The 27714-nt window shown below is 36.3% G+C and overlaps 1 protein-coding gene across 2 annotated transcripts in view; it reads right to left on the reverse strand.

Annotated features, from left to right (window-relative positions):
* Positions 1–328: 328 nt before the first annotated feature.
* lrrc4ca (leucine rich repeat containing 4C, genome duplicate a) overlaps positions 329–27714 on the reverse strand; it is a 53436-nt gene continuing 26050 nt past the window's right edge. Inside the window, exons 1-3 of one of the 2 annotated variants that reach the window (XM_055039417.1) lie at positions 19966–20041; positions 18827–18896; positions 329–5998 (exon numbers count right to left, since the gene is read on the reverse strand). In XM_055039417.1, the coding sequence (XP_054895392.1) occupies positions 4013–5947 (1935 nt within the window). In that variant the 5' untranslated portion in view covers positions 5948–5998; positions 18827–18896; positions 19966–20041 and the 3' untranslated portion in view covers positions 329–4012. Of the gene's footprint in view, positions 5999–18826; positions 18897–19965; positions 20042–27714 lie in introns of those variants that run through there. The other variant, XM_055039409.1, reaches the window with a different exon arrangement.

Here is a 27714-nt window from a genome sequence, read left to right on the forward strand (position 1 = left end):
CTCACAGCAGCTTCTATTACTGACCTTAATGTTTTGAATAAAAAAGATGTCAAATGTTTCAGAGGTACAGAATGAAAATATGAACACACAACTTGCAGCAAAATTAGTGACGTCAGAAGACATTGCAGACTTGACTTAGATTTGCTTATCAAATACATGAGACTGAAATTGGAAAAATATATATAAGGTGAATATAATTGTACCATATACTATATAAGTAAAATATATATTTTTTTTTAATGCACTGATAAAAGACAATATAATGTAACTTTGCTTATTCCAATTTAAAACAACTTTGCTGTGGTGTTTGAAAACAAGGATCACACAATACAGAAAAACAACAATAGTTTATTTTACCCATATTTTGTTTTTGAACTACAAACTCTGGTCTCTATAATCAACCTCCATATCTTTTAAAGGTCATGAAAGAATGCTAACATGAAAATCAATCTCTTATTCTGTTACAGCATATTTCTCTATTTTCACTTTTTGAACAGATTGTTGGCACATGAAAAATCAAAATAATAATAAAAAAGCTTGTTTTTTCTTTTAAATATTTTATTCTTAAAATGAATTTTTTTTAAGAAATCTACCACTAAAACAGCATTCCCTCTCAGAATCAAAAAAAGGATAGTTTTTAAAAAAACAATACTGACCAAAAATATTCAGATATCTTACATACATGAGACAGCTCGACAAATGCAACTGATTTACCATTGAAATTTTCTGACAATTTCCTCCAAATGAAACAAAAAAAGATAAAAGTCTGCAACAGAGAATTTTAGTCCTAAATTCCACCTCTAAGCGCTTAGATAAAACAATGACTGATACCCTTGCCACCCTATGGTATACAAATGTGCCACACTCTACAAAAGTAAGGTTGAGAAGTCCAGCTGGTAAAAAGGAGTAGAACTTAAAGTTAACCAATTTTAAAAATTCACTTTATTATAATATTACCAAAGCAGAAATTACCACAAAGTAAATTAATTATACAGTTTCTAAGAACAAATCAAACACTTTCTTGAAAGTCTAAAACAGTTTGAACCACAGTGTGGGTCTTTTGTGGAAAAACCTCTAGTATGTTGAAGCCCCTTCATAAATAAAGATAATTAATTGGTGTGGGGGATTGGCTTTGGGCTGTGGGAGGGCAGCAACCAAAGAAGGTTCATTTAAAGATTTTTGATAGATTGAAGTCTTTTACTGTAATGATGCCACGCATGTAATTTACTTATTTTATATAAATATGTATTCAATCTTATATCATTAATACAGCTGATAGTTTTAATTGTGTGTAAATTACAGTGTAGAGAAAAAAGCATTCACTCCATTGGATGTGTCATGTTTTTAATTTTTTTACAAATCATTCAAGATTTTTAGAAAACTGGCTTTTGGGGGGGGGGAAATTTAAAACAAGCCCACTTAATGTCAAAGTGAAAACAGATTCTACAAAATGACAATTCATTAAAAATATGTAACATAAAATTAGTGATTGCTTAAATATCTATCCCATCTATTGTGACTGACATAATTCAGCCAACTGGTGCTTGTAGTCTCAAACTCACAAACTGAGTGATGATGCAAGAAGGAGAACATTGTGTGAAGACACCAAGACACCTGGGACTACGCAGAAGGAGTTAGTCTTTATCAGCTGAGAGGGGGAAGACTCTGCATGTAACAACTGTTGCCCAGGTTCAAGCTTTCCTTTTTTTTTGAAGAAAGCTTGACTAGAGTTTGCCAGAAATCTTGTAAGAAACTCCATGGTCAAGTTAAAGAACATTATATTGTCTGATGAGACAACACTGGAGCTCTTTGGTCTTCAGACAATATGTTGCTTGAACACTGCACATCACCACAAATGCATCATTACCATTTTAAGTCATGGCGTCATGCATCGCAGGTGCTTCTGTGTAGCAGGTCCTGGGAGGCTTGGAGAGGTAGAAGGTAAAATGAACTTAGCAAAATATAATATCACCGTAATCCTAGAGGACAATTTGTTTCCATCTGCGAGAGAATTACGACTTTGCAGAAGATTTATTTTTCAGCAAGTCAATGAATGACCGAAGCGTACAGCAAAGATACATACAAATGTTTTGAGGAAAACAATGATGATGTTCTGGAGTAGCTGGTTCAACGCCCAGACTTTAATCAAATACTGACTTGAAGGGATTGAATATTTATGCAATCATTTATTTTATGCAATTTTTTAAAAAAATTATTCATAGTCATTTTATAGATATCAATTTTCACATTTACATTGGAGTTGTTTTGCTCAGTATTTTTGTCATAAAAATACATGTTTTGTTTATTCAGACCATAAAAGCATTAAAAAACAAAAAAATAAATGTACTGTGAATGCATACATGTTATGCTTCTTCTAAATGGTAAAACGGTGTAACAATGCCTTTCACCAAAAATATTCTACTGCTGAAAAGAAACCCTGTTTACTTGCTAAAAGTAAATCCTGGACCATCTGTCTAACCACAGCATTTACGGAGCTTGGCACAATTTTCACAGTAGGGACTTTAAAATGGCTTGCTGGATATGAGTGCCTGCAGAACTGTGTCCATACAAAGCCCATGGGCACATCAATTAAAATGTAAATTGTGTGGTCGCTAAGGGAAAAGGAAAAAGGCAGGTGCAACTCAAACATCTGGTTGATGCCTGATCCCACACATTCTGCATGACCGTAAAGCCTCTTGTAGCATAAGCCTTGCCACTCAGGGCCAAGTCCTTTGGTTGGCAGGGGCAGGGTGTGAAGCCGGGGCTGCCAAGCATCTCAATGTGGAAATGTGGCACATAGATGACAAGCAATGTGGTCAGACAGCTGTATAAAGGGTTTAAGCTCTTTCTTCAGCTCGTCACTCTGGTTCTGACAGCACTCCTGGCAGTACTGCAGAAGCGGTAACAGGTCCCAGCAAGAATAAAGAACCTCTTTAAAACAGCCACCTTAATATGCTCTGGAACACAAAATTAGAAGGTAAGTGTAAGGTCAGAATACATTGGAAACATTTCAAGCAATGAGAATTTTGCCAGGATGGGACAGTGATACTATTCCCATCCTGTTCAATTACAATAATGCTTCTAAAGTATTTATTAATTATGCTATAACTTTGAGAACAGCAATAATTCTTAATGCCATCAATGGTATATTTAAATAACAAAAAAAGGATCCCTCTATGAAGGAATGGACTTCTGTCAAGACAACTTTGAGATCAGGAATATAATTGTATTTTGCATACACATTATGGATAGAATGACCTTTTGATCAATGAAATTTAATTTAAGAGAACATAAAATCATTAGTATTGAATTTCATTTTTAAACAACTTTCATACAGTAAGTAGGATCTATTTCCCTTTTTCAAGAACTTTCTGTGACTTCATGGCAGAACAGAGTGTGCCTAAAGCATGTGACAGTTCCAATTAAAACTTTGAATTGTGGTCAAAATTTATAACTGACACTTTCGCTCTGCCAAGTGTTTTATGCAGCCATGTTTTAGATGACCACAAGATATTCAACAATTTCTTTCACTGTTGGAGAAAACCCTGAATGTGCTCCAGATTTTCTTCACAGGTGTAAAGTATGACATTATCCACTTAGATTCAAACTTTAATTATACTAAAATACCAGCTGAAAAGTAATGATAGTTTTTTTTCCAACAGATGCCTTCTAAAAGAGTTTAAGCATATTTGTAAACCATTCTTTTTCACATGAGAGGAGGAAAAGTAACATGTATTAATAGATGAAAAAAGGAGAATATTTTTTTCTCTTGATTCAACCACAATATTTTTTTTTTCTTAAATAAATAACTTCTGTTTTGTAAAGACACTTTTTGAAACAGTAGACATATTCTAAATCCCAATGTCATTGAATGAAAATCACTCCAGTGATTTGCTAAACATAAGTGTGTTGCTCCAGATTTGAGCAACAGTCCTCAAAACCAGTTGTCAATACTGTCCTGTCAGTAATGCCACTGCGTAATGCCAACAGTTTTAGGAGTTTTTCAAAAGTATTAGATTTGGGTCTCTTGTACATTGTCTTTTGAGGTGGCCCGGATTAACAAAGGTTCGTGAGCTGAGCTGTGTATGGAATTCATAGCTGAGGCATGGTTGTAGGCAGTCTTGTAGGTATTGTAGTGGTTGAGGTGCTCATGCTCCAGAGACGGCAGAGTAAGATGGCCCTCCATGCCTGGGCCTCCTGTTACGCAGTCCTCGTCTACATTGATGATCTCAATAGTGCGTGTGGGTGCATGGTGATTCTGCTGATGATGCTGCTTCCGCATCTTGTAGAAGATAATCAGCATTACTGCTGCCATAAGAGTGATTGCAACAAAGCAGCCAATGATGATTTTAGTCGTCTTCATGACCTCATCCAAACCGTTGAGCGAGCTCTCTGTTACAGGTGTTGTGTAGGGCTTTTCTGTTGCACGTGTGGACAGTGGGGTTCGAACTGTTGTCGTTGTCGTAGAGGTGGGTGAAGGACTTTCCCATATACTGGCAGAGGATGTAGGGCCCACTTTCTGTTGAACAGTGGTGGTGAAGCCTTCGTTATGAGGTGTTTCTATTGTCTCTACTGTCACTGTGGTGAAGTAGCTGAAGCTGCTGTTCTCTGGAGAGGACACATTCAGTGTGGCTGAGGCTGTTGTGTTACCTGCAGAATTACTAACCATACACGTGTATGTCCCTGTGTCCTGCATGGTAACATTTGTGAAATTCAGTGTGCCATCATTTAGCACAGAAATTCTGACTTTGTATGCACCATGTGTCATTATTGAACCATTGGGTGTAATCCAGCTAACTGAGGTCAGCGAGCTGGCTCTACATTTCAGCTCAGCAGCACTTCCCTCTGTTACATTTAAGTCTGCAGGAGGCTCCACAATAACGGGAGCATAACAATGAAAGTAATTCTGGTCAAGCTCACCAATATAGCGGCCCTTATATTGGGTAGGTGAGCTGCAGCGGGCACAGCAGCTGGTGTTTGCAGGAACCATCTCCTTAAGCCACCAGCTTAGCCACAGGATGTCACAGTTGCAATTCCAGGGGTTGTGGTGCAAGTGCACCCTCTCCAAATGATGTAAAGGAGTAAAGAGATCATGGGGCAAAAGCGTTAGGTTATTATGGGCAAGGTTAAGCTCCACAAGTGACTGAAGATCATCAAATGAGTTCCTTTCGATAGTCTGGATTTGAGCATGCATCATCCATAGCTTTTGCAGGTGGATAAGCCCTTTAAACGAACCAGGCCGGATAACAGACAACTGGTTTCCAGACATTTCAAGTTCATCCAGTTTGACCAATGGAGTGAGATTGGGAATTTCCTTCAAATTGCACATTCCCAAATTTAGATAGCGCAAATTGCTCAATCCTTCAAAGGCTCCTTCTGAAATGTATGAGAGCCTTTTGAGCTCCCCTAGGTCTAACCTTCGTAATGAGGGAACTCTGTTGAAAGCATAAGAAGGAATGCTTTCTATTGGATTATTTCTTAGCCAAAGCTCCTTCAGCTTAGACAAATACTCAAATGCTCCGTTTGGGATGGTGGTGAGTCTATTATCAAAAAGCTCCAAGGTATTGAGGCTTGCAAGTCCATTGAAAGCCCCCAGCTCAATTTTACGTATGTGGTTTTTGCTCAGCTGCAGAATCTCCAAGTGTCTTAGATGTTTGAAGCTGTCCACCTTTATCACCTGTATGAGATTTTCTTGCAGATTCAAATAGCGTGTGTTGGTAGAGATGCCATCAGGAACTTCTCGCAAGCTTCTGCGTGTGCAAATAACCTTGCTAAACTGGTTACTGCAGGAGCAAACAGAAGGACACGTTTGAGCACGCACCAGTCCTGCCACTACCAGCAGCTGGAGGGCTAGAAGCAGCACAAATAAAGGGTCGGAAAAGGCCCGGTTCCACCTAGGACCTCGCATCATCTGCTGCTGCTGGGAAGAGGTCATCTTGTTGAACATTCATAATTCATTGACTGTTCTTCCACTCTTTTTCATGAGGATGTGGGCCAACTGGAATGAAATGACAGAAAAGAGACAATTAGTTAGAATAAATAACTTTCTTAGTATGACGAATCAGTTTTATTTGTATGTCTTAAATTCATTATTACAAAAATGCATACAAAACAATTCATTTTTTAAATGCTTTGTTGGTTCTAGTAGCCTTCATTTGAAAGCAGTTCAACAGGAAAGAGGGTAATGAGAGAGGGAGAAGACATGCGGCAAATATCACCAGGCTGGGAATCAAACCTGCGACCACCACCACGAGGAGTTTTGTTAATATCATAGTTCTAATACACGTAAACTAAAAAGTAAAGCAATGCAAGCAATGCATTTTTGACACACTAGGCCTAAATGATGGCGGCAGCAGCTGTATTGACACCTGTTAATATCACCACTGGTATGCCAGGCTTCAGAGTTGCGATTAAAAATCAAATTTCTTTTCAGTACAACTATAGATATGTGATGGTATGGTCATGAGAGCATAAAGCATATTTCCATTACTCAATGGAATGCTTGGGCTGATGGTACGGTAAAAGACTTTTAAGGAACTGTGCCACTGGATTGCTCTACTTTGTGACTGTGTTCAGTAATGTGTTGCTGATTCTATAACAGAAAGCTCTTCACTTCAGGACGACCAGGCTATTACTGTAACTGCTGATTAATTGATAGATTACTGACTCCATTAATTCTTCAATTACAAAATTCCAAGTCCCCAAGTTCTAGGATGGAGAAAGACAGTGTTTCCATTCAAGAAGGCAGACAGATGTGACAGGGATCACACACCATGCTGAAAGTCACTTTAAATCATAGCTCCTTTTTTATACATGTACACATTTGTGGCATGCCATATGGAGAAGTTAGTTACCTATGTGTGCCAGAGGACATTTGTTCTGCAATATGAATACCTCAAGATGGAATCCAAATTGCATGATTGAAATAATTGAATTAAGACTAGATTTAGTATCAAATCTGGCAGGCCACATTAATGCAATAGTGACCTTCAAGCTTTTGGATCATTTGTGTGTCAATGGATGAGTGTGATGGTTGGAGGTGGCTAGAAGGGTATATTTGTAGAAATAATAGTCCTTGTGTTGAGTGGGTGTATGTGGGAAAGTTTGTCACCTGAAGGTTCCCAGCTGTTAAAAGATGGGCACCAAGGTTGAAGCCTTGCAAGACGTCAAGCATTTTCAGTCTCTATGAAGCTGTCTTTCAGCTTCATAGAGACTAAAAGACAGGCCGACTCAGCTCTGGAAGATCCCAGACACAAGTCACTACGCCTGTCCTCAGCTGTTCCCTCTTCCTCCCATCCCATCATGTTGCTGAGAACTCCAGTCTCCAGACCCAACTTGGGTTAAAGAGGATGATGTGAGCACCATGGCATAGGCACCATTCTCACTTGGGGCCAGCTCCCCAACTGGCCTCACCTTCTGCCACCCACAGTCAACATAGTGCCATATTGACTGATCCCTAAGTCAACCACCTTGCCTAGGTGGGAGTAGTTTGGGAGAATCTGGATCAGCCAAGCAAAATGAGCCCGGCATCAGCAGCTTAGAACCCAAAGACCCGTCAGTTCAGTCAGGACTACAGCTTCACCCCATGTGAGAACACCCACCCTCCAAACCCCCATTGTCCATTTGTGCATAATCTTAATCCCACAACCTCCCAAACCACATTTTTTGGTAAGAAGTAAAACCTTGCATTTGATGAAAGAATAGGGTTCATTTTAGGTTGCTTGTATTCCACCTGCCATAGTATTGGCATATATGCCCTGTAGTCTCAAATATATTCACAAATACAAATTTAAAAACTTTTCATTGATGAAAATTGCTAAAGTTGCTAAAATAATTAAAAAGCAAAGCAATGTTTCTCTTTTGCCGTTTCTTGATCCATTACTCCAAAAGATCAACCATCGAAAATAGATGTAAACAATGAATCAGCAGAAGGGCCGCAGAAAACAGGAAGCCGATTTACAAAGCAAAACAAGATGTCAGCATAACAGCAATGAAAGCACAGAACTGGATTTGCATAGTGCAGAGATGGATTTAGACATAAATTGATAACAAGATGAGATTAGAAAGACAATGCATCTTTCAACTTTTGAAAAAGATTAAAAATCACTCTCTAGTCTTTGTTTGCCAGAAAGAGCTGAAGACTGACAATCGAGGAGCAAAATTTGAAACATTTTTAAATACTGAAAATATTGAAAATTTCATGTTACAATGCAGATATCATCATTTCCAAATAGTTGTAAAGTAAAATACACCTTGATGCAGCTTACTCTGAGGACATACTGGTTAGCGTCTAAAATATGCAGCAGAGAAGTTAGACAAGATAACAGCATGTGACACCTTTGTCTTTGCACAAAACGACCACAGCAACAGACACTTACAAATGTGCCAATTATAAATACAATTCACCACATTACCCTAAGGCGTAATGTGGTGAGGGGGGAGTTGCATCAGCAAACCAGCTTGTTTTCATTTTATATCATCAGATACGCCATCAGAGCCCGTTCGGTTTATAAGTAGGAGAGTGACCGAGACTGGAGACATTTAAATGGCACAAAACTATAGTTTGGTTATATACAATACATATCTGGCTATCATCACTCACTTCTAGTAGACATTAAAAACATCATTGTATTAGATAGTGTTTTTACATTCACAAAAGTTATTGGGAAACATCTGAAAAATAACCAAATAGAGATAACATTTTACAAGGTTATTGCAATTGCTCTCACAGTCACCCAAAATCCAGATATTCAAATAGTTCCGATATTAAACTGTCTCCTGTTTAATATCTGAACCACTTTATACAAAACCTAAGTTTCTTTGATTAAAATTTTACAATACATTCAGTTAATTTTATTACATGTTTAAAAATTTGTAGTTTTTTTCCAATCAACTAAAGAGGCTTGTTTCATGTAATAATGAGACAACTCTTTGTTAAAGTCCTTTTTGGACAAATTTGTGTTTCCTAGCAATAATATTGTTTGACTGGAAATATTTTAAGCTGCAACTGCTGAAAGTTGTGCAAAGCAACACAGTTTGTGAGCAGTGGTCATGCCCATGGCGGGTGATCTGTTTACGGCAGATCATTACTTTTGGCACAACACCAACAAAACCTTGAAAAAAAATTTGTGACTGGTTATAATGATTTTAAAACTGAAACCTTGAAAAAGCATTATATAACTATAAAACTCCATACATGCCACAATAAATGCACTCAAGTCTCCAAACTTCTCCCCAAATCTTGGCTGACAGTCATAAAAGACATGATGACAATCAAGTTTAATGCTGACTATATTATTGCAAAACAAGAACCTACCTTCACGTTTCTTGATAATTCTTTGTAAGAAATATGGTTTTATCATAATGAAATATGATATTGAAAAGATCCTTAGGTGTGGGAAGCTCCTAACTGTGGAAAATAGTGTGTGCAGGTTTTCACCAGGAAGTTATTGTCATGTTCTTGCTGAAATAACTGACTCACATGCACAAATGGTCCCAGGAGGTAAGACTTAAAAGGTTTATTGTACAGTGAAATAAATGCGTAGATGGTCTTTGCTCCACGGGGATTTTCTGTCAGCTCATGAGGACTAAGATTGGAGGAATGTTGACAGTGAGGTTGAGATGGATCCCAGTAGCTTACTGGATAAATGGTGGAGGTTTTGTCTGGGGAAAGCGAGCGGACTCCAGGATGATTATCTGTGTGGTGATTATAGATGGAGGGTGCTGGTGATCTGAGCATAGAGTTGGAGATGGAAAGATAGAAGGGAGGACAGGCAACTCGTTGGTCGTTGAAATAAGGAGCATGATGGTTGTCAGTCATGAATAATGTAGAGTAATTCTGAAGCAGAGGAAGTTGGTTTATATTCAAAAGCTCTAGGGACATGCAGCTTGGAATCAGTTCCTTTAACGGACATAAAACACAGAGATTAATCTTGATGCATGCTGCTAGACAGCTCTCTAAAAGAGACAGACTTAGTTTACCACTCAAGGAGTGAGAGACTGACAATCCACTCCTCATAAACGCCGCGAGATTGGCTTGATTGCTTGCAGGTGCGTGGGAGCACACCTGCACATCTACACCTCTGGTCCTACACACCCTTTGGTGGGAACCTGAGATTCAGAAAGAAACTGACACAAAACACAAACACCCCAGATTCCTAACAGTTACAGTCACAAATCTTTATTCTTTCATTGATTGTTTTGGAACTTTATGGAAAATCTGCTTTATGTATTCATATTAATGGCCACACCAAGCTGCACAGATGCTTCTAGCTTAACATTTTTAATAGGTTCTTGTGTTTCAGCAAATCAAACAGAAAAAAATAATAATGTTGTTGAAGAGCTGGAAAAATTTGAGTGGCATTAAAGTTAAACAAATTAACTACAGGAGTTACTGCATAAAGTATCTTTTTTTTTCATGTTCAATAGGGATGTGAAAGTTGACTCTCCAGCAAAGAGTGAGCAACAAAGTCTTTGTCTCTGACACTACACAGCAAAGAAGGAAAAAAGACGAGGAGATATTGTGAAGAATGAGACAGTTGAGAGAGAGGAAGGTCGGCATATACAGCAGAATAAGAGAGACAGAAGGAGAGAGAGGGAGATTAATGAGATATAAATCAAATCAGGTCACGTCTTGATAATGCCAGCAATCTTGCAACAGCTCCAAATATAAATCTGAATCCTTTCAGGACTGCAATGTGGGAGGGATACCCACCACATGCTTTACAGACCCTCTCTTTTCCATCTCTGCATTCTCACTGCATAAACAGTACATACAATAAACAGATTCCTGCAAGAGAAACTTTCTCTTTCAAGATTTACATGCCCACTTTTTGATTGTGTAGAAATATTTTGCAGTCTTCTGGATAGTCAGGGCTCTCATTACCAAACGATTAATGAAAGAGTAAAAGAAAGTCGCACACGTGCTTTAAGTATGTGTGTCACTCAGTTTCACTTTTATGTATTTTTATTCTTTGTTCTATATTACATAAACACCAGAGTCTATAGGAGATTGAGGACTTTTTGCTTTTCTTCTTCTGAACTAGTTTTAGGCATGTACAATTTGTGAGATGGAAAACAATATTTTAAAGTGTGCATATCCAACCAATCTTTTACATGTAAACTTATACATGCATGCTATCTGCACAAAGGAAGTAAAAAGTAAAGTAGATAAAACAAATCATATTGTCAGAGTCATAAGAGGGCCATGGCACTCTTACGGGTATTGTTGTGACAGACACCACTGACCTAAGCACTGCAACTGACCAGTGCCATCCCCCGTGTCAAACAAAATCACCAACAAATACAATTGACTACCCCGCTATACAAAAATGCTGAGTAAGAAAGCCAGAAAAAAGAAGCGTCACTTGCTAGATACTGATCAAATTGAATTTCTGCTAGATGCACCATAAAAACGTCTGCGTAATATAGGCTCTACTATTCCTCACAAATCAGTAAAACCTCCCTGAAACATGACATCAAAATCTGATGACTGATGCCATTTCATTACATCTTCACTTTGTACATTTTACGAGAAATCAAAAACCATGTTCACAAATTTGACAATTGTTAGGTCTGTAAAATGCAAGCATTTACAATCAGTAACACACTTTCAGTTATATTCAAACTGACAGCCATTAGCCTGGCATACTTTCACTTTCATTTACATTAAGGAGACATATTTGACACAGTTGTTATCCCCAAAAAACTCCACCTGTGCTGTTTATGAAGACATAGGGACATTTTCAATCCAAATGAAGAACCTTACCATTGGTGAATGCAGCACAATAGCCATAACATGGCAAATATGATATAGTAACATATACACAGAAAAATTGTTGTTGATTCTCTGTGTGCAATACATGCAGTTTGAGAACCCCAGTACACAAATTCATTTTTTAACCTCTTTTCCTATAATAATACAGCTCAACAGGCTGGTATTTATGGAACAATAGGTTCAATAGCTTCCAGGCTGCTCACTACCACATTTTGTCACGTTTAGTTTGTGATTTGTTTGTTCATCTGTAATGTCTTAGTATGCCATGGTGAAGCAAAAGCTCACCCAAAAAACTTTTTCAATATGCTGGTCCGTCAACACAACAAGCCTCTCTGATGGCCGTGGGATATGACTTGTGATTTAAAGAATGAGACAAAAGGTTGACTGATCAAATAGTGTGCTATTTCTTAAGGAATATTTCCTAATGAACGAGGTAAAATAAAACCAGCTGAACTCGTAAGTTCCTTAAACACTTTCAGTGTTTGTTTTTGGCACCTCAGTAGTCTTCCCAAACATTAGGAGTGATCCCTGACAAAATTATTGCACCTGCAGAGGAAGAGCCTTTCATTAGCTAATTTACATATTTAACTTTCCTCTCTCATATAAGAGATCTGATTAACCTAAGCAATAATTTAAAAACCAATGAATGCATTTGACCCTAAAAGTGCATCTAATCAGCGCTACTTTAGTGATGCACTTGAGTCGCACATGCTCATGTTCATATCTCTTATCATCTCTAGACTTCTCTAATGAGAGGGTTTTAAATACTAGTAAATATTTTACTAAAACAGCCAGGTTACATAAAAACAGCAAACGTACAACACATTGTGTTACAGTATATCATTATACATATTTTGCAAGGTTTTCCACAGATTACTGACTGAAGCATGTTATAAATCCACATCTTTTTGCAGATTTGTTTTTTTGTATACCTGCTCGATAATGCAGTTGCTTGATGAGTTTGTCCTCTGGATGTTTACCCCATCATGCTCTACATATTTAGGATAATGTTTCTCCTCTCACAGATTTGCTTATTTCCCCTTGCCTTATCAGACATGCCTTGAAAGCTGCTTCCCTCATCAGCTGCTGCCAGGGAGAACCAGTCAGGCATGTGAATGCCATACTTTAGAAACAAGTGACTGTAAAGTGGGTTTGACTGTATAATGCAAACCACAAACAAAGAATTAGGATTTAATGAGATTCCCCAAAGTGTAAGAAGTTTTTGAATAAATTGATAAAGCCTTGGTTCCTGGTATCCCTGAGGCTATTCAACTTCCCAAGCTTGACTTCCACATATATTACAAAAGAAACTGACTAAACCATTCAGAGTAAACCACTTTCATCAGTTGACCAGTGGTGATGTTCATGTATAGGATTTCAGCACAAGACAGAAATGATCATGGGTGCTTTGAATGGTCTACAGTCCCATACACAACAAACTGTGAACCACTGTGCATTTTGATATTGCTCCATAAAAATGAGCATCAACATCTCTCAACGCGATCTACGGGGGCTCGTTTGTTGGATCGGACCACCTGGACCAGACTTCCTTCCCCACATGAATCATTGTCCCTTGGCAGTCTTTGACCCTGTAACAAGTGTATCATTGCTCTGCCTTTGGACCACCTTTGAAAGATACATACTACAGCACAGCTAAAACACAAAATGTTCAGATTTTGATATCCTCTGACCGCTTTCTCTTTCTGTCAGGGATCTTCTCAATCCTGCTCAATTCGTTGCACAAACCATTGCTTTGGCTTCCAACACATGAACTTTGACAACAAAATTTTGTCTTGCTCTCAATAGTGCTGGTCAAGATATAAGCAGCATTTTTCACTTCAATTTCCATTGGATATAATGTTATCCATTGTCAGCATGTACTGTTCCAATAGACCCATTTGTTTCATCACAACATGCTGATGACCATATTATATAGAATAAAACTATATCCCTAAATTGAGTAATTTTCTTACCATGTTCTTAAATGCAAATGTGGTAATTATGACTACCTTTTTAAGTTCCTTCTTATGTATTTTGAGCAGTTCAGCTCTTTTTTTAGGTTGTTGTATTTTCACTTTTCAATCCTTTGATCTACAAACAAAGGCTTGGCTATGTTGTCATGCACTCTCATGTCTAATTATGACTACAGGAAGCTTCATTACAGCCTCTACTTCTTGGGGGCTCCGTGCTATCACTACATGTTTGTTCAGTGCATCTCTTTGTAAACATACAGTTTCTCGTTATTTACAATCATCTGTTTTTCTCTAGTTTTGAATGTGGTCTTTTATTAGTGTTTTGTTGAGTAAACATAACATCAGCTGCTGCACACAGAGTAGCATGTGAATTTTGAGTTGTTGTACATGAAATTCCATGTAAATGTTTTGTACATGTGTGTAACTGTATTGAATTCAGACATGCAGATCAAGTCAAGATATATATGTTTGGCAAAATCTTGAATATAAGTGGAAATGTGTACCTATTATATGTAATGTAGGAAAAGTACATGCATGAGAATTAAGCTGTATATTATTTAAAAATGAAGACATTATGCAGCCACACAGAGTTATTTTTGATACATGTGTTTTCAAATGTATCCGAAGTGTGGGCTTTCATTATGTGCAAATTTCCCTAAGATGTGTACATGGCATTTGGCTTGTTTCATGGAGAGCAGTGTGTTGGCAGAAAGAACTAGTAGGTGATAAGAGCTATTGATAAAATCAATCTTCACCCTGTGAACATTTCAGAGAAGCTGTGGGTAGAAAATGGTTGCTAACTACCCCTCGAGGATGTCATGGCAGGAGTCTGTCGGTAATGCTGCTGTCACTCTGGTGTCTGTTTGAGGTCAAGGTTGGTCTGGATCATTTTAACGGTTTCTAAATCATGCAGAGGTTAAATGGGAAGTGAGCTCACACAGACGGGTGGGATTATTTCCCAATGAGAAACAGTTGTTTCTCAACTTCTACAGCTCTGTGTTGTAATCATTGCAGTAATCATTTGTTGTACTTTATGGTAATATTTCTAAACCACCAGAATGCGGAATAATAGAGATAGGATAATATATTTATGAACTGGCTTCTTGAGAAGTACATATGAGCAGTCACACAAAATGTAGAAAATCTTATTATGAAAAATTGGAGAAAAACACTCATTGAGGAATAATTACAAAAAAACGGAACAGAACAGCTCCACATCAAGAGTGTTTCTTAAGAATGTATAATTGTCAAGCAGATGGACCATCTGCTAAATTTAATATCCTAAAACGTTTTTGCATGAAATGATTAATTGTGTTGGCACTAACATGTCAGCTTAACAATGTCTTTGATAAATTTGCATTAGGTTGTTATGAAACTAAGTCCACTACCAAACAGTTCAATCTGGTAAGAATTTTGTCTCACCAATCAACGTTTGGTCCTCTGTATAATCTGAAAAAGTGTCCAGTTTCAAAATATTTTGTGAAATTTCAACTGGTAAATGAAAAATAACCTGCATTCATATGGATTATATTAAAATTTTTGTAAGGCTTTTACAAATTCTACCTGTGAGTGTTTTGAGTATAGTTCTGCAATCAAACTACCTTACATTTCTTATGGCAATAAATAAACTTTTTTGTGAAACACTTTAATGGCACTCTTCTGTAATCCATCAAAGATGATTGGGATTTTCAAACCAGCTAAAATGTTCAAACAAGGCCTCCCCTAAAACATGCTTTTCTTTGTCATGTATTTGTAGAGGACTATATGACAAGGCATATAAATCTACAGGCGTTCCAAGAGTCTTCAGTAAACAAATGTCTCTTCTGGCTGAGAATCTTTGAATATTTGAAAGCTGTTATGTCATTTCATAAAAATGTGACTTTTTTTAGTTCCATGAAATTGTGTTTGGCCAAAACCTACAAAAACACATGTTATTCTTTTTAACAAACTAAGTACTTTGTTTGAAACAAAACCATTAATGTCTCATCACATTGCACATTTTCTTTTGCTGAGCTCAGGTCTTTCCCACAAAACTGCTCTTAAGACTCCTAAAGCTGTGGTGTAGAAAAAATGCACAGAAAACATTTTCAAGAGACAAAAGCAGGCCAATTGAGTTCACTGCAGCACTCTAATATCAATTTCTATGAAGACACCCTATCCAGCCCCACAGGAATGGATAGAAAAAAAGCATAGATCAATTTTGAGTAAAACCACATAAAAAGAATCTTTGAAGTTCGTGAACCACAAAAGCAACTATTCATGTAAGTTATATCAAATAAGATGAATGGCATTTAACTTTTTAAAAGGGCTGACAGACAGCACCTTTATACGTGGGCTTGAAAGCATCATAAAGAACCAGCTCTGTTCCAAAGCGACCAAAAGCTTGGTGCACTTCTACATTTGCAAAAAGAATGAATTATTGTGGTGAAAGTAGAAAAACTAAATACTGCTCCCTGTCAAATATACATCATCGTAATTTGTGCAATATTTCTGTTTTTTCATATGCCGTATGAAAAAACAGAACCCATCATCTTTTTAATTCAATTAATTTTGCCAATAATTGAGCAGCCAACATGCAGTAAACTCCTTATGGAAGTAGTTAAATCAGTTATCCAGACTGACTGTGAGACAAATCAGTTTTTTTTTTCAATTGCATGAACTTTTCTTTACTTTTAATATAGCTTTTGTCGTAAAAGATTTCCATTCTTTCTTGCCACACTGAAACCATAACCTGTCTCTCAGATTTAAGGAGCAAGTCACTAAAGCTGAAGGGTTACGTCTAAAAAAAGAACTGGTTGATTTGTTTGATGTTTGAATTTTTGTTTTTAATCTACAACATTTCAGCATTGCTTACCATAGTGCTTTTTTATACTAATATGCATTTTATTTTTGCTGGGTGTTTGCATGTTCTCTCACTGTGTTGAGATGAAGACACATGGAGCCTTTGGTGCAAATTCAAGCTGGGAGACTCTCTCTAGCCTCATCTGCATCATCATTGCTTTTTTCTGCCGCAACCAATCACCACCAGATCCCCGCTCCTCCTCAGCCAATCATCTATCAAAAGTCCCTTCATAAAGCTCATCATCCATTGATCCACCTGCTTCCCAGATCTGCTTCAACCCACCCCCACCCTTTCTCTGACCCCATCCTCCCAAACACCTTCCATTCTCCACTCCACTAGTGTTCGGGGCCGGAGGGGAAGAAGATCCTAATCCTCACCCTTAGCAATTCTCAGCATTGTGGAGATTGTGCTATCCTTAAGGGTGAGCAGAACAAAATAGCATCAAACTAAAGTTTTTCATTCTCTTTGCTAGCCTCTAAGCAATGCCCTACAGAGGGCGTTCCCTAGTGTGTCATATTCTCTAACCGTAGCTTTGAGGGCATTTCCTACCGTGTCATTTCTTTTAGCTTTAGCTTTGCAACTAGCTAGAATATATGGAAGGAAAACACAAGATTATTCATTCTCAACAGCAAATACATCTTCTGTCATGGTCTGAGCACCAAAGAAACCTACTTTCAAGTAAACTTCTCTAATTGCTGCTGCTTTTCTCTGTGTGAATCTCTCCAGATTGAAATTATATGATTTATTTATTTATTTATTGCCTGATTTTACCTCGTATTCCCACTTGGGAAAAGTCTCCATCAAGCTGTAGAATTGGTTAGCTAGACAGGACGATTAGGATAGGTGAAAGGGAAGCATCTTCGATCATGTAAAATCGCAGACAGATCTTACTCGACCTCCATCACAATCAAGCATGTTTTGTTTTTTGAGCCGATGATGAATGTAGTCAGGTCTTGTCAACTGATTAAAGTAAAGTGGCCTAAGTAGACCTTAATTCAAAAAAAAAAAATACATTTGACAAACAAAAATAAATAGCCTATATATGTTTCAGTTACAATCATAAATTGTTTATGCAGTGAAGTCAACCCATAACATTATTTTCTGTTTGGAGAGAAATAGATTTTTGGACTAATTCAACTATGAAAGTCATTCTAAAACCTACTAACATAAATTCAATGTGAACACTGAAAACAAACATAGTTTCATATTGCCAACATCAAAAACTGACCCTGCTGAGAATACGTCTGTATGCTGCAATCTTTCATATATAATTCAAACATGGGTCATTGGGAGTTTTCTCTGATGGTTCAAAAGAAACATCACACTGACAGATGTCCTTTGTATACTGAAAATATCTAAAAACAAATCTAGTATTTCTGAAATTTAATATTTCAAAAACATGTGTTAAAAACCAAAAAAAAAAAAAACCCAAAAACAAACAAAAAACAAAACAACAGCAACCCTAAAACAAGTCTTTATTAGTTAGGTAGTTAGAAAATAATTGTTGTCCCTTATGGGTTGGTGATTAGGAAGTAAAACTTCTAGTGGGAGTCATTATCTTCAGTGATTGCTCTGCATGGTCGTAAAGCTGCCCAAGAAAGTGATGCTACTTTAAAGGACCCAGGGCATCCTTTAGTGCCAGTATTGTTCCAGTTTGATGTTCTTAATAGCCTGGATGATTATTTTTCCCAATAGGCTGTCAAGTAATTTTAAGTATTCTTAAAACAGTTCAGCTATTTTTTTTTTCCATTTCAATGGATTAAACAAATGCAAATATTAAATGAACTATCTTGACAAAGAACTTTTCCAAACAAAATTTTTACAGATTATAATTGTTCTGCATAATAATATGATTTTTACTGTTAAAATAGAACACATTTTATTTCAACAAAAAAAAAAAAAAAACTGTGCTTTTGATTTGTAAAGTGTTTGGTGCATTAAAATCATTTTAGTTATTTTTGTATTGCACTCTTTTTTAACAGTAAAGGCTCCAATGATAATTCTAAAGACTCCCACCCCACAAAGACAGTTCATTTGTGGATTTTGTACTTTTTCAAGAATTGCAGTTTACAAAGTAAGGTAAGGTACATAATTATGGAGCTATGTTGTGTCGCATGGAGTCTTTTTGTTTTTTTTTCAAATGATCTGTTTATCTGTTTCTTTCATTCTTTGGTAGATCAAACCTTCTTGCAAGCTTAGGAAGAAGGTCAAGGTGAACAAACTCCCATTTCATACCTGCCAGTTCAATAACTTGTACTTTGACTTCTGGTCATTTTTATTCCAGCTTCCAGTCCAACATGTGTGCCTGTAAATACAAGAAACAAGGTATAAGCATAGGCCATTCTTGAGAAAACAAAACATCAACCTACAACAATAAATAGGTCAATGTTGGTAGAAATATAAGAAAATACTTCCATTGCTTTTGAAAGATGAAACAAGGATATTGAGAAAGATCCTGGCTTTTGCAGGTAGTCCATTGTGTTTTGCTGTTTTAAGAAATACACTGTTTCACAAATGTCAAGGATGATTTGAGAAATGTGTGCTATACTCCAAAAAGATATATCATTATGTTTTTCATTTTGGTTCTTAAGTAAGTATTTTAGAATGTATCTCTAAGATCTATGCAAAGCTTAAATCCACAGATTGACAAAAACATCGGGCATTTCAAAAGCAGATAAAGTGTGATACACTTCGAAAGTGTAAGTATGTAGCCTTGACTCTGTACAGCAAACTTGAAAAAGTATGCATTTTTTTCCCAAAATTTATATATATATATATATATATATATATATATATATATATATATATATATATATATATATATATATACTTTTTTTATATATTCCAACAGTAAGTTTGTCAAATAAAAACACTTTCAGACTGCACCATCATTCAGTGGTCTTACTGACATCTTTGCGTGACTGCAAGAGTTTTGTTTTCTCATTACTAATTTAACATCATTCATCTACATAAAACCATTTAGTCAAGACCGACTAAGCCATCTTCTTCTTCTCTCTTTTTTCTAAAAAAGAGAGAAGTCTGTGGCCATAACCACAGTCCCTGTCTCTAAGAGCAATGATGCAACAAATCATGACTAATATCAGTGTCTTCTGCTCCAAAAAGTCAACATATTTTGACCTGCTGATCACACTACATCACCCTCTGAAACAGACCAGAAAAGCATACCATGCTGAATCAAATGGGTGAGCAGCTACTCTTTCAATTAAGATATTTTGTGGGGAGAGGCAGTGCAGTTTGTAGTATGCCGAGAATAGACTCCCAAAGGAGAAGTGGTGAAATAAGCTTAGCTCTGCTAGCCATTTGTCATTATCTAATGGTAAATGTACGTGTTTTTGGTGGACAGGCACACTTACAGACAGAATCATGACAGAACTACAGGAGGCAAAGCGGGGGATCAACTACCCCCTCTGGTCGACTTTCGCTTCCCAGTTGCTCTCCCCAGTTTTATATCCTAAAAAAAAAAATCACATAAATCTCATATTTTTGTTCAGAAGTCTTTTATAGCCTTCAACATAAATATTAGGTCACCAAAAAATCTATATTTATAATATAATCTTGAGATTCCTGAAAATGTGGCTGTGTCCCTACATTAAACACTATCTTCCTCTTGCACAGCGACCACACATGCTAGTGTTTAACAAGCACATTGACATCTGAAGCCCAGCAGAGAGGAGCTACTTTCTCAGGTGATGTATTAGCACAAAAAGTTAAAGTCCAATGAAGTTTGCATTGAAAGATGATCACGGTTTAACACGTCACATTATGAAATTATCATTTTCTGACAATGACTCCATCCATCCCTTCATCCATACATTTTCTATACACCCTTGACCCTAGTGGTTCCTATCTCCAGAGAATGTTTCAGGCGAGAGGCGGGTTACACCCTGGACAGGTTGCCAGTCTGTCACAGCTGACAGTGACTCTCGCATGTGATTTCTTGGAGTATTTGCAAATTTTGCAAATTTGCTTTTGCTTGTGACAAATTCAAGAAGAGTTTATGAATATTTCAAATATGTGAAATGTTTACAAATTGCTATTTTGGGGGCTGAAGTTACAGAGGCAGCTCCATATTATCAATGTCACAGCAAGGCATCGCACAGTTAAACCACATTAGACTGATTGTCCGACTGAGAAAATAAATAGGTAACAATGAAAATAGTAAATCTTAATATAACAGTTAATGCACTGTACTGCAAAGTACTCTTCTTTTTTTCAAAAGGTTTTTAATTCTCTATGTTAAATCATGGATTCTAAATCAATTAAAATTCAGCTAAATGTGCATTTTGATACGTTTTCATTTGATATTAAATATGTCTAGACTATACACCATGTTTACTGGACAACATGTGAGTTCGTAGGATTTTTTTAACATATTGTCAGTATTTCAGTGTGTGCATGTCTGCGCCAGTGCAGTCTATGAACATAGTTACTAACAAACAGACTTACCTAAATATAGACAAACACTTAAGATGCCAAAAGATATAGCAACCATTGCCAGATTCCAGTTTTTTATTAGAAAGAGTGATGTACAGTAAAGTCATTATGTCTTTGGAATGTATTTAGAATGACTTTACTGTACATCACTCTTTCTAATGAAACATATTTAATATAATTTTTTTGGATTAAATGTTTAAAAGATCTTGATTGCTACTCCAGTACTACTTTTCCTCCAAAAAGAGATGCATCAGGAGAAAAAAAAATCACACCAGAGTGGAATTAGCACAATCAAGGTAGATATGGAATTAATATGTCTGATTAAGAGCCTGACTGAATTAGCATTTAGTCCAAAGGGGATTCTAGCTGCAGGGGAGGGATGCAATATGTTGGGGAAGCAATAAAGGGTGACAGATTGGTCTATGGCGTAACAAAGACAATACTGAGCCGGGGAACATGCAAAACATGTGTTCTTTTGTTTTTGGTTTCCTTTAAGCCAACTTTTGGATATAAGTTTGGTTTTGACATTTAAATGCAATACCTCACCAAGACAAGCAAAAAAGACTAAGAGTTTTTTTTTTCTTTTATAAAATTTACTTATCAATTTATTTGTACATCTGGTATCACAAAAAAAAAGTATTTTGTTATTCTTTTCAGAAAGAGAAATGTCTCTCCATTAGATTAATTGAACAATAATACATTTAAAATGTGTGAAGAATATGCTGATATATACTATTTCACAGTTTTTTTTCACAGATTGTGGTTGGACTAAAATGCAGATTATACATAGTTATTCTTTATTGTTATATTAATTTCTCTCACCCCCTTTGCCATTTTTCTCTCTCTCTCTGTCCTCAGGCTGCTTTTTGCTCTTTCCCCTCAGACCTACAACTTGTTAGCTCAGCAGCCCAGGTCTTTGGTTCCAACATTCACCCTCACAACATTTACTTAACTTTCCCACCCACACTCATTGCTGGTTCATCCTATTATACACTGGTATATTCTCTGTGTTACCTGCTGATTTTTTCATTTATGTTTTTTGTTCAGCCCTGAAATACCTGAGATTTTTGTAAATTTTTAAGTTTTTTTTCATTGGACATTGTTCAATATGATCAAGGCTCCTGACTACAAAAAAAAAAAAATAATAATAATAATTAAACTAAGGACATGAAATAAACATAACTAGAAACACCAGTTGTTTCATAAAACAGAAAAGATTGACGTAATTAAAGAAAGAGACATAATAATCAAATCTCAAAAAGAAGGTGAAACAACAAATTCAATCAGCTGGTTATTAAAAAAAAGAGTGCTTGCTTAACACTTCTGCAGAGGCACAGGTTGATCCCCTTACATGCCATCTACAAAAAAGAAGTGGAACACAAAGTAAAACAAAATGAATAAAAAAGAAAGGTAATAGAAAGAATACTTCACCCAAGCAATTTGTGATTCTGGGAATAGTTAGAGGAACCTGTACCACTATTGATATGGAATGCACTAAAATGGAAGTTAAATGTTGTGTGCTTTGTAAATTGTTGTTTGTGTAATTTTAATACTTTGCCACCCTGTTAATAAGCAGAAAAACAAAGACAGTAAATAGGCACAATTTCTTAAAAACAACAAAAGCATAGGATGATGAAGTGAGCGGACAAGGACAAAAATAAAAAAGTATACAGCTCGGAGATGAAAACCTTGGAGTGGGAGAAAGTCGAATACCAATTAAAAAGAAAAGCCAAGGCGGCCTAAAGAAACCTTTTGGCAAATGAGTGTGATATGTGAGCAAAGAATGTGAAAGACAGAGAGGGAAGAGGAGAGAGCAGTAGAGGGAATTTTATATTGTCATTATTCATTTCATTTTCCTGGTGTGATGGACATTGTGGTGACTCACCAAGTGCGTCTTTCTTCAGAAACAGATGAGTGCAGTAGTTGAAGAGGCAAACTGACAAATTAGATTAATTTCTCCCTTCTGTTCTTTGCACTCATTTGGATTTTCCCCCAGAAATTAAACAGCAGGCGTCAAACGGTGCCCCATTTGGTACGAGAGCCAGCTTCTTGTTTGATTTCTATTAACCCTTAAGAGGCTGTGTTCTTAAGGTAATTTATTTGATTTTGACTTTAGACTTTTTCTCTAACACAAAACTCCCTCATGGTTTGCTATTGCATAATATTTTCTAGCATCTGTCTATTTATATTTCTTCCTTTATTACTTTTATTTATTAGTTTTAAAAAACTCTGTGATATAAGAAATGCTAATGTTTTTTCTTTCCTTATTCTGTTCTGAAAATTATTTTGATGGAGATATTGTCCCAAATCAGTAAATTCACAGTGACAATTGCACAATAAATCTTTGATTTACTGATCTAAAAACAAATATTTTGTTAATTGTTTCAGCATTTTTATCAAACAATTGTTTAATAATCTTCTATGCAGCGTGCTATGTGCATTCTGGTACTAATCAGATTTGTTAACGCTCAACATATTTATGATAAAAACATAAATATGTTGCTACAAAGTGTTGCTGCAAAAGTCAACAGAAGACAGGCATTGATCTACAAAGAGTGTAGTACACAAAAGGCTACTGCCACAGAGAATGGTTGTTTAGAGAGTGTGACGTTCATGCATATTCATAAAAATTGAATGTATGGGAAAACTGTGGATAGAAAATGTCCACCAGCTATAGGGATAGCCATACCAATGAAGGGATTGTCAAGCACACTTCATTCAAGAATTTGGACAAAGCTTTACAAGGAGTGAATTGAGGGTCACTGAAAGTCACTATCCACAGAGGAATCCTACACATGTTGCATTCCTTGTTTCCAGCAACTTCTGAACCAGAGTCTGGATGATTGCTTAGTGGTCCAAGGTCCTCATTTCAGATAAAAATAAAGTTAGCATTTCATTTTGAATATTTGTGTAATTATCTGTTTGTGTAATCACTCTTTGTAATGAATATCGTTTAGCTAAAATGAGTGACAAAAATAGTTAACGATTTCAAGGTATTCACATTTCAAGTTCAGTATAAGTAAATCTGGTTACTGTAAGTCATTCACACTGCACCATATTCATTGTCTCTTCAACACCTCCTTCATTTAAGATAATTTAAAGTGCACATGTATCTGTAAAGAGCCCCTTCCTAGATTCATTCTGGCAAACTCCAGCAAATACCGCTCTATAAAAAATGACTCATTTCCAGCTCCTAGAATCACCTTCTGAGTATTGTCTCCCACTTCCCACGAGATGAATACAACTCCTACGTTTTACAAAATAGAAATGAGCCTTGAACAAGGGGTTGCTTGAGATTCATTTCTTTCACAGGTGTGCATGTGTATTGAGAAGAATTTTTCCAATCTAGAGTAATATGAAAACTGTTCTTGAGAGCTACTTCAGGATATTGCCAAGTAGTAAAATGCCCCTAAACATTCTAGGGGGCATTCATGGCTCTTTCAACCTAAAATGTTGAAAAAGCCATATTGGACCAAAAATTACAAAAAACAAATCTGTCTGGAGCTGCAAAAAATTAAAAGCCTTATATAAGGGTTATTATAAAGACAAAACAGGCTTGAAGTGTTTAACTGTATACATAATTAGCATTCATGATTAAATGTTTATTTTCCCTGCAGTGCATCCTGGATGGAATTGACACACCACATGACTCTGTTGTACAATGGTGCTTTAAGTTTACCTTCTGCTACAATATTAATGTATTATGTTTTGATGCATTGATAAAATTAAAAGAATACAATAAAGAACTCTAATTTTTGATGTCATTTTTACTATGAATATCGACAGAAAAAGGGTACATTTTTCTTATTGGATCTAGGAAAATATGCTCCCAAATGCAGTTTGCATAACAACGATCGCTCTTTGTAAATAATCACGTTAAGTGTGTGATCAACAAACGACATAACGGAACGTGCATAACATGCCCTTTATCTGGGCAACAAACGGAGAACAATAAAATGCAACCTGCTGTTATAAAATAAAACAGCAGCCTTTTTAAAAGGTAAAGTGTAAAATTAAATGAATACAGTTTAATTTTGATTTCTGTGCAAATGCCAAGCAAGTCAGAACAACAGTAAAATATGTTATGATCCTCTTCTGTTTTGACCAACCATCCTCAGACCTGAACAACAAAACACAATAATATCGCTGAGTGTCATTCTAAATATATACTGACAAAAATCACTAATCACTTTATAAAAACAACCACTTTGTTACTAAATATAAAATGTATGTGCCGATGGCAGGATTGTGTTCTTATGTGTTTAATGTGACGTCTGTTTAGGGACATCACTGGACAGCTTCTCAACATCCCGCATGTAAGATGTAACTTTAATCTTGATGCAGCAGCTAATGTAACATACCTTCCTGGAAATATCTTTCTAGATTACTGTATTTTTCGGACTATAAGCCGTTACTTTTCCCCATGCTTTGAACCATGTGGCTTTTCGCCCGGTGCAGCTTTTATATGTACATTTCCTTTTTTTTTTTTAACATTTGTAGGTGCAGCTTATATTAAGGTGCGCTCTGTAGTCCGAAAAGTACGGTACTCTTTTTGTTATTTGACATCTCGCTACAGAGCAAACATTCAGGTAATCCTTCCACATTGGCAATGACTGCAAATGATTCGATCCAAGAATTGGAGAATCTCTCCTCAGCTATTTTCCTCTTTTTCCCTTTTCTATCCATGGTCCACCACACACCCATCAAGTTGTTTACAACATCCACCTGCCACGCGCCCCGCTGAAAGAAATGTCACAGGCTATGACGCAAATCTTCGTTGACAGAAATGTTGAAATTTAAGATTTATTCTACACATTTTTATAGCATTGGAAAACATTGAGAATGACTGTCATGTTTGTTCTCCTAAAGAAACCATATTAAAACAAAAAATATATTTTCCATTTTTGGAAAAGCTCCAGGGAGCCACGAGGGCAGTGCTGGCTCCAGAGGCACTGGTTGCAGAGAACTGCTCTAAACTAACGCCACAACATATTTCTAATAGGTTGCTTCAAATGAACTTTAAGAAGATATTTGCAGCTCTCTTTTTAATGGTTTCTAAATTGCACATTTTTTTTTTTTTTATAGAATACTTTCTGATTCGTAATAACCTTATTTTTTTACCAGTAGATGGAGAGTGTATGTGTGAAGTTGTGAAAAATAACTATATATTATGTAAGTAATGTAATTAATGCAATGGTTCACCTCAGTTCATGTTTATCACAAAATATTAGATGTATTACATTTTTATTTGCAAAAATATTATTTTTGATGTACCTTTCTGAAAATCTACAGGTACATATTTTACTATGACATGGAAAATTATGTACAATACTTTTATGGGGCTGTGGCCACAGAGTATTTTGTGTTTTGGGCTCACAGCTATTCTTAAGCGGATTTACATCGTGAGGACAGCACTAAGCACAGGGTTGATTACAGGTATTAGAAGTTGAAGTTGATAACAGACTTAAGGAAGGGAATGCTGGCATGATATCAGCAGGGGGATGAAACCAGAAAGACCATATTATAGTGTTTAATATCTGTGCGCTAAATGGAGCTAGTAGGAGACAGGATGGAAGAGGAGGTGAGAAAGTGAAAATGTACTTTAGACTGTGTGTAAATCTGTGTCTTCCCAGAGCAAAGCAGTAGTACTTTTGTTATGGTTCACAATGGTTTTAGGTGATAGATATGACTTGATTTCTCCTGAAAAGCTTATGTACGTCAAATAGCAGAGAAAACTGGTCATGATGAATTGTCTAAGTGGCTCTGTCTTGAAAAAGCAATCAGTCTTTCAGTGCTTTCCAGAATAAACTTTCACCAGTGTGGAGTTTCACTGTCTGTCACCTCAAGCTACAATACTCTGCCAGTGTTATTTGCACAAGAAGAAAATGCTCCATCCGAGTAGAGATAAGGCACATTGTACTGTGTGCCTTGATACTGTCTGTTATCACAGGAGAAGCACTCAGGCTTCACAGGTAGAGTAATGTGTTCAGTACCACAGTGTGCGGGTTATCATGAAGAGAATCAGCTAAATGAAGGAGGACAAAGACCATTCAAAGGACAGTAAATGTTTAGCAAATTCAGATGCATAACTGTTAAGGTATAATGCAGGCCAGAACATGCTTTGTAATAGGAAGCCTTTCTAATTTAGATGAATTTAGAAAAGACTACTGTGGTTTTCTATTCCCAAAATTATAACACCAATTGGCCATAACATAAAGCTAGCTTTGATTCAGTTAAAGGCGAGTGACAATCTAGTACTGTAAGCCTTCTGCAGTGTTTACAGATTCATAGAGACAATTCAAAATGTGTATGAAGTCTTGTATCGTCACAGATAAGAGTTGTTAGATTCAAATACTATTGATAATTTGTAACAATAAAAATGACATATCTGTGAAAGAGTAAAAATGACATATCTGAAAGAAACATAATACCAAGAACCATTAAATAAAAGAACAAGAAAAAACATTGTCAACAGGTTTTAATCATGCTAACAATGTCAACATTTCTTCTAAGTACATTAGTTCTGTGCTGAGAAGAGTTTTTTTTATTTGAAGGTTTTACAGAGTTTTGCAGCTCAGCATAGTTTCAACAAACAACATGGACCTATTGTGCTCCCCTACATTTTTATGTTATTGTCTAACAAAAGTCTAACTGAAAGAGTAGAAATT

This window comes from Poeciliopsis prolifica, unplaced genomic scaffold (assembly GCF_027474105.1).
Source record: "Poeciliopsis prolifica strain line A6 unplaced genomic scaffold, Auburn_PproV2 SCAFFOLD001, whole genome shotgun sequence".
In the NCBI taxonomy this organism is placed as follows: domain Eukaryota; kingdom Metazoa; phylum Chordata; class Actinopteri; order Cyprinodontiformes; family Poeciliidae; genus Poeciliopsis; species Poeciliopsis prolifica.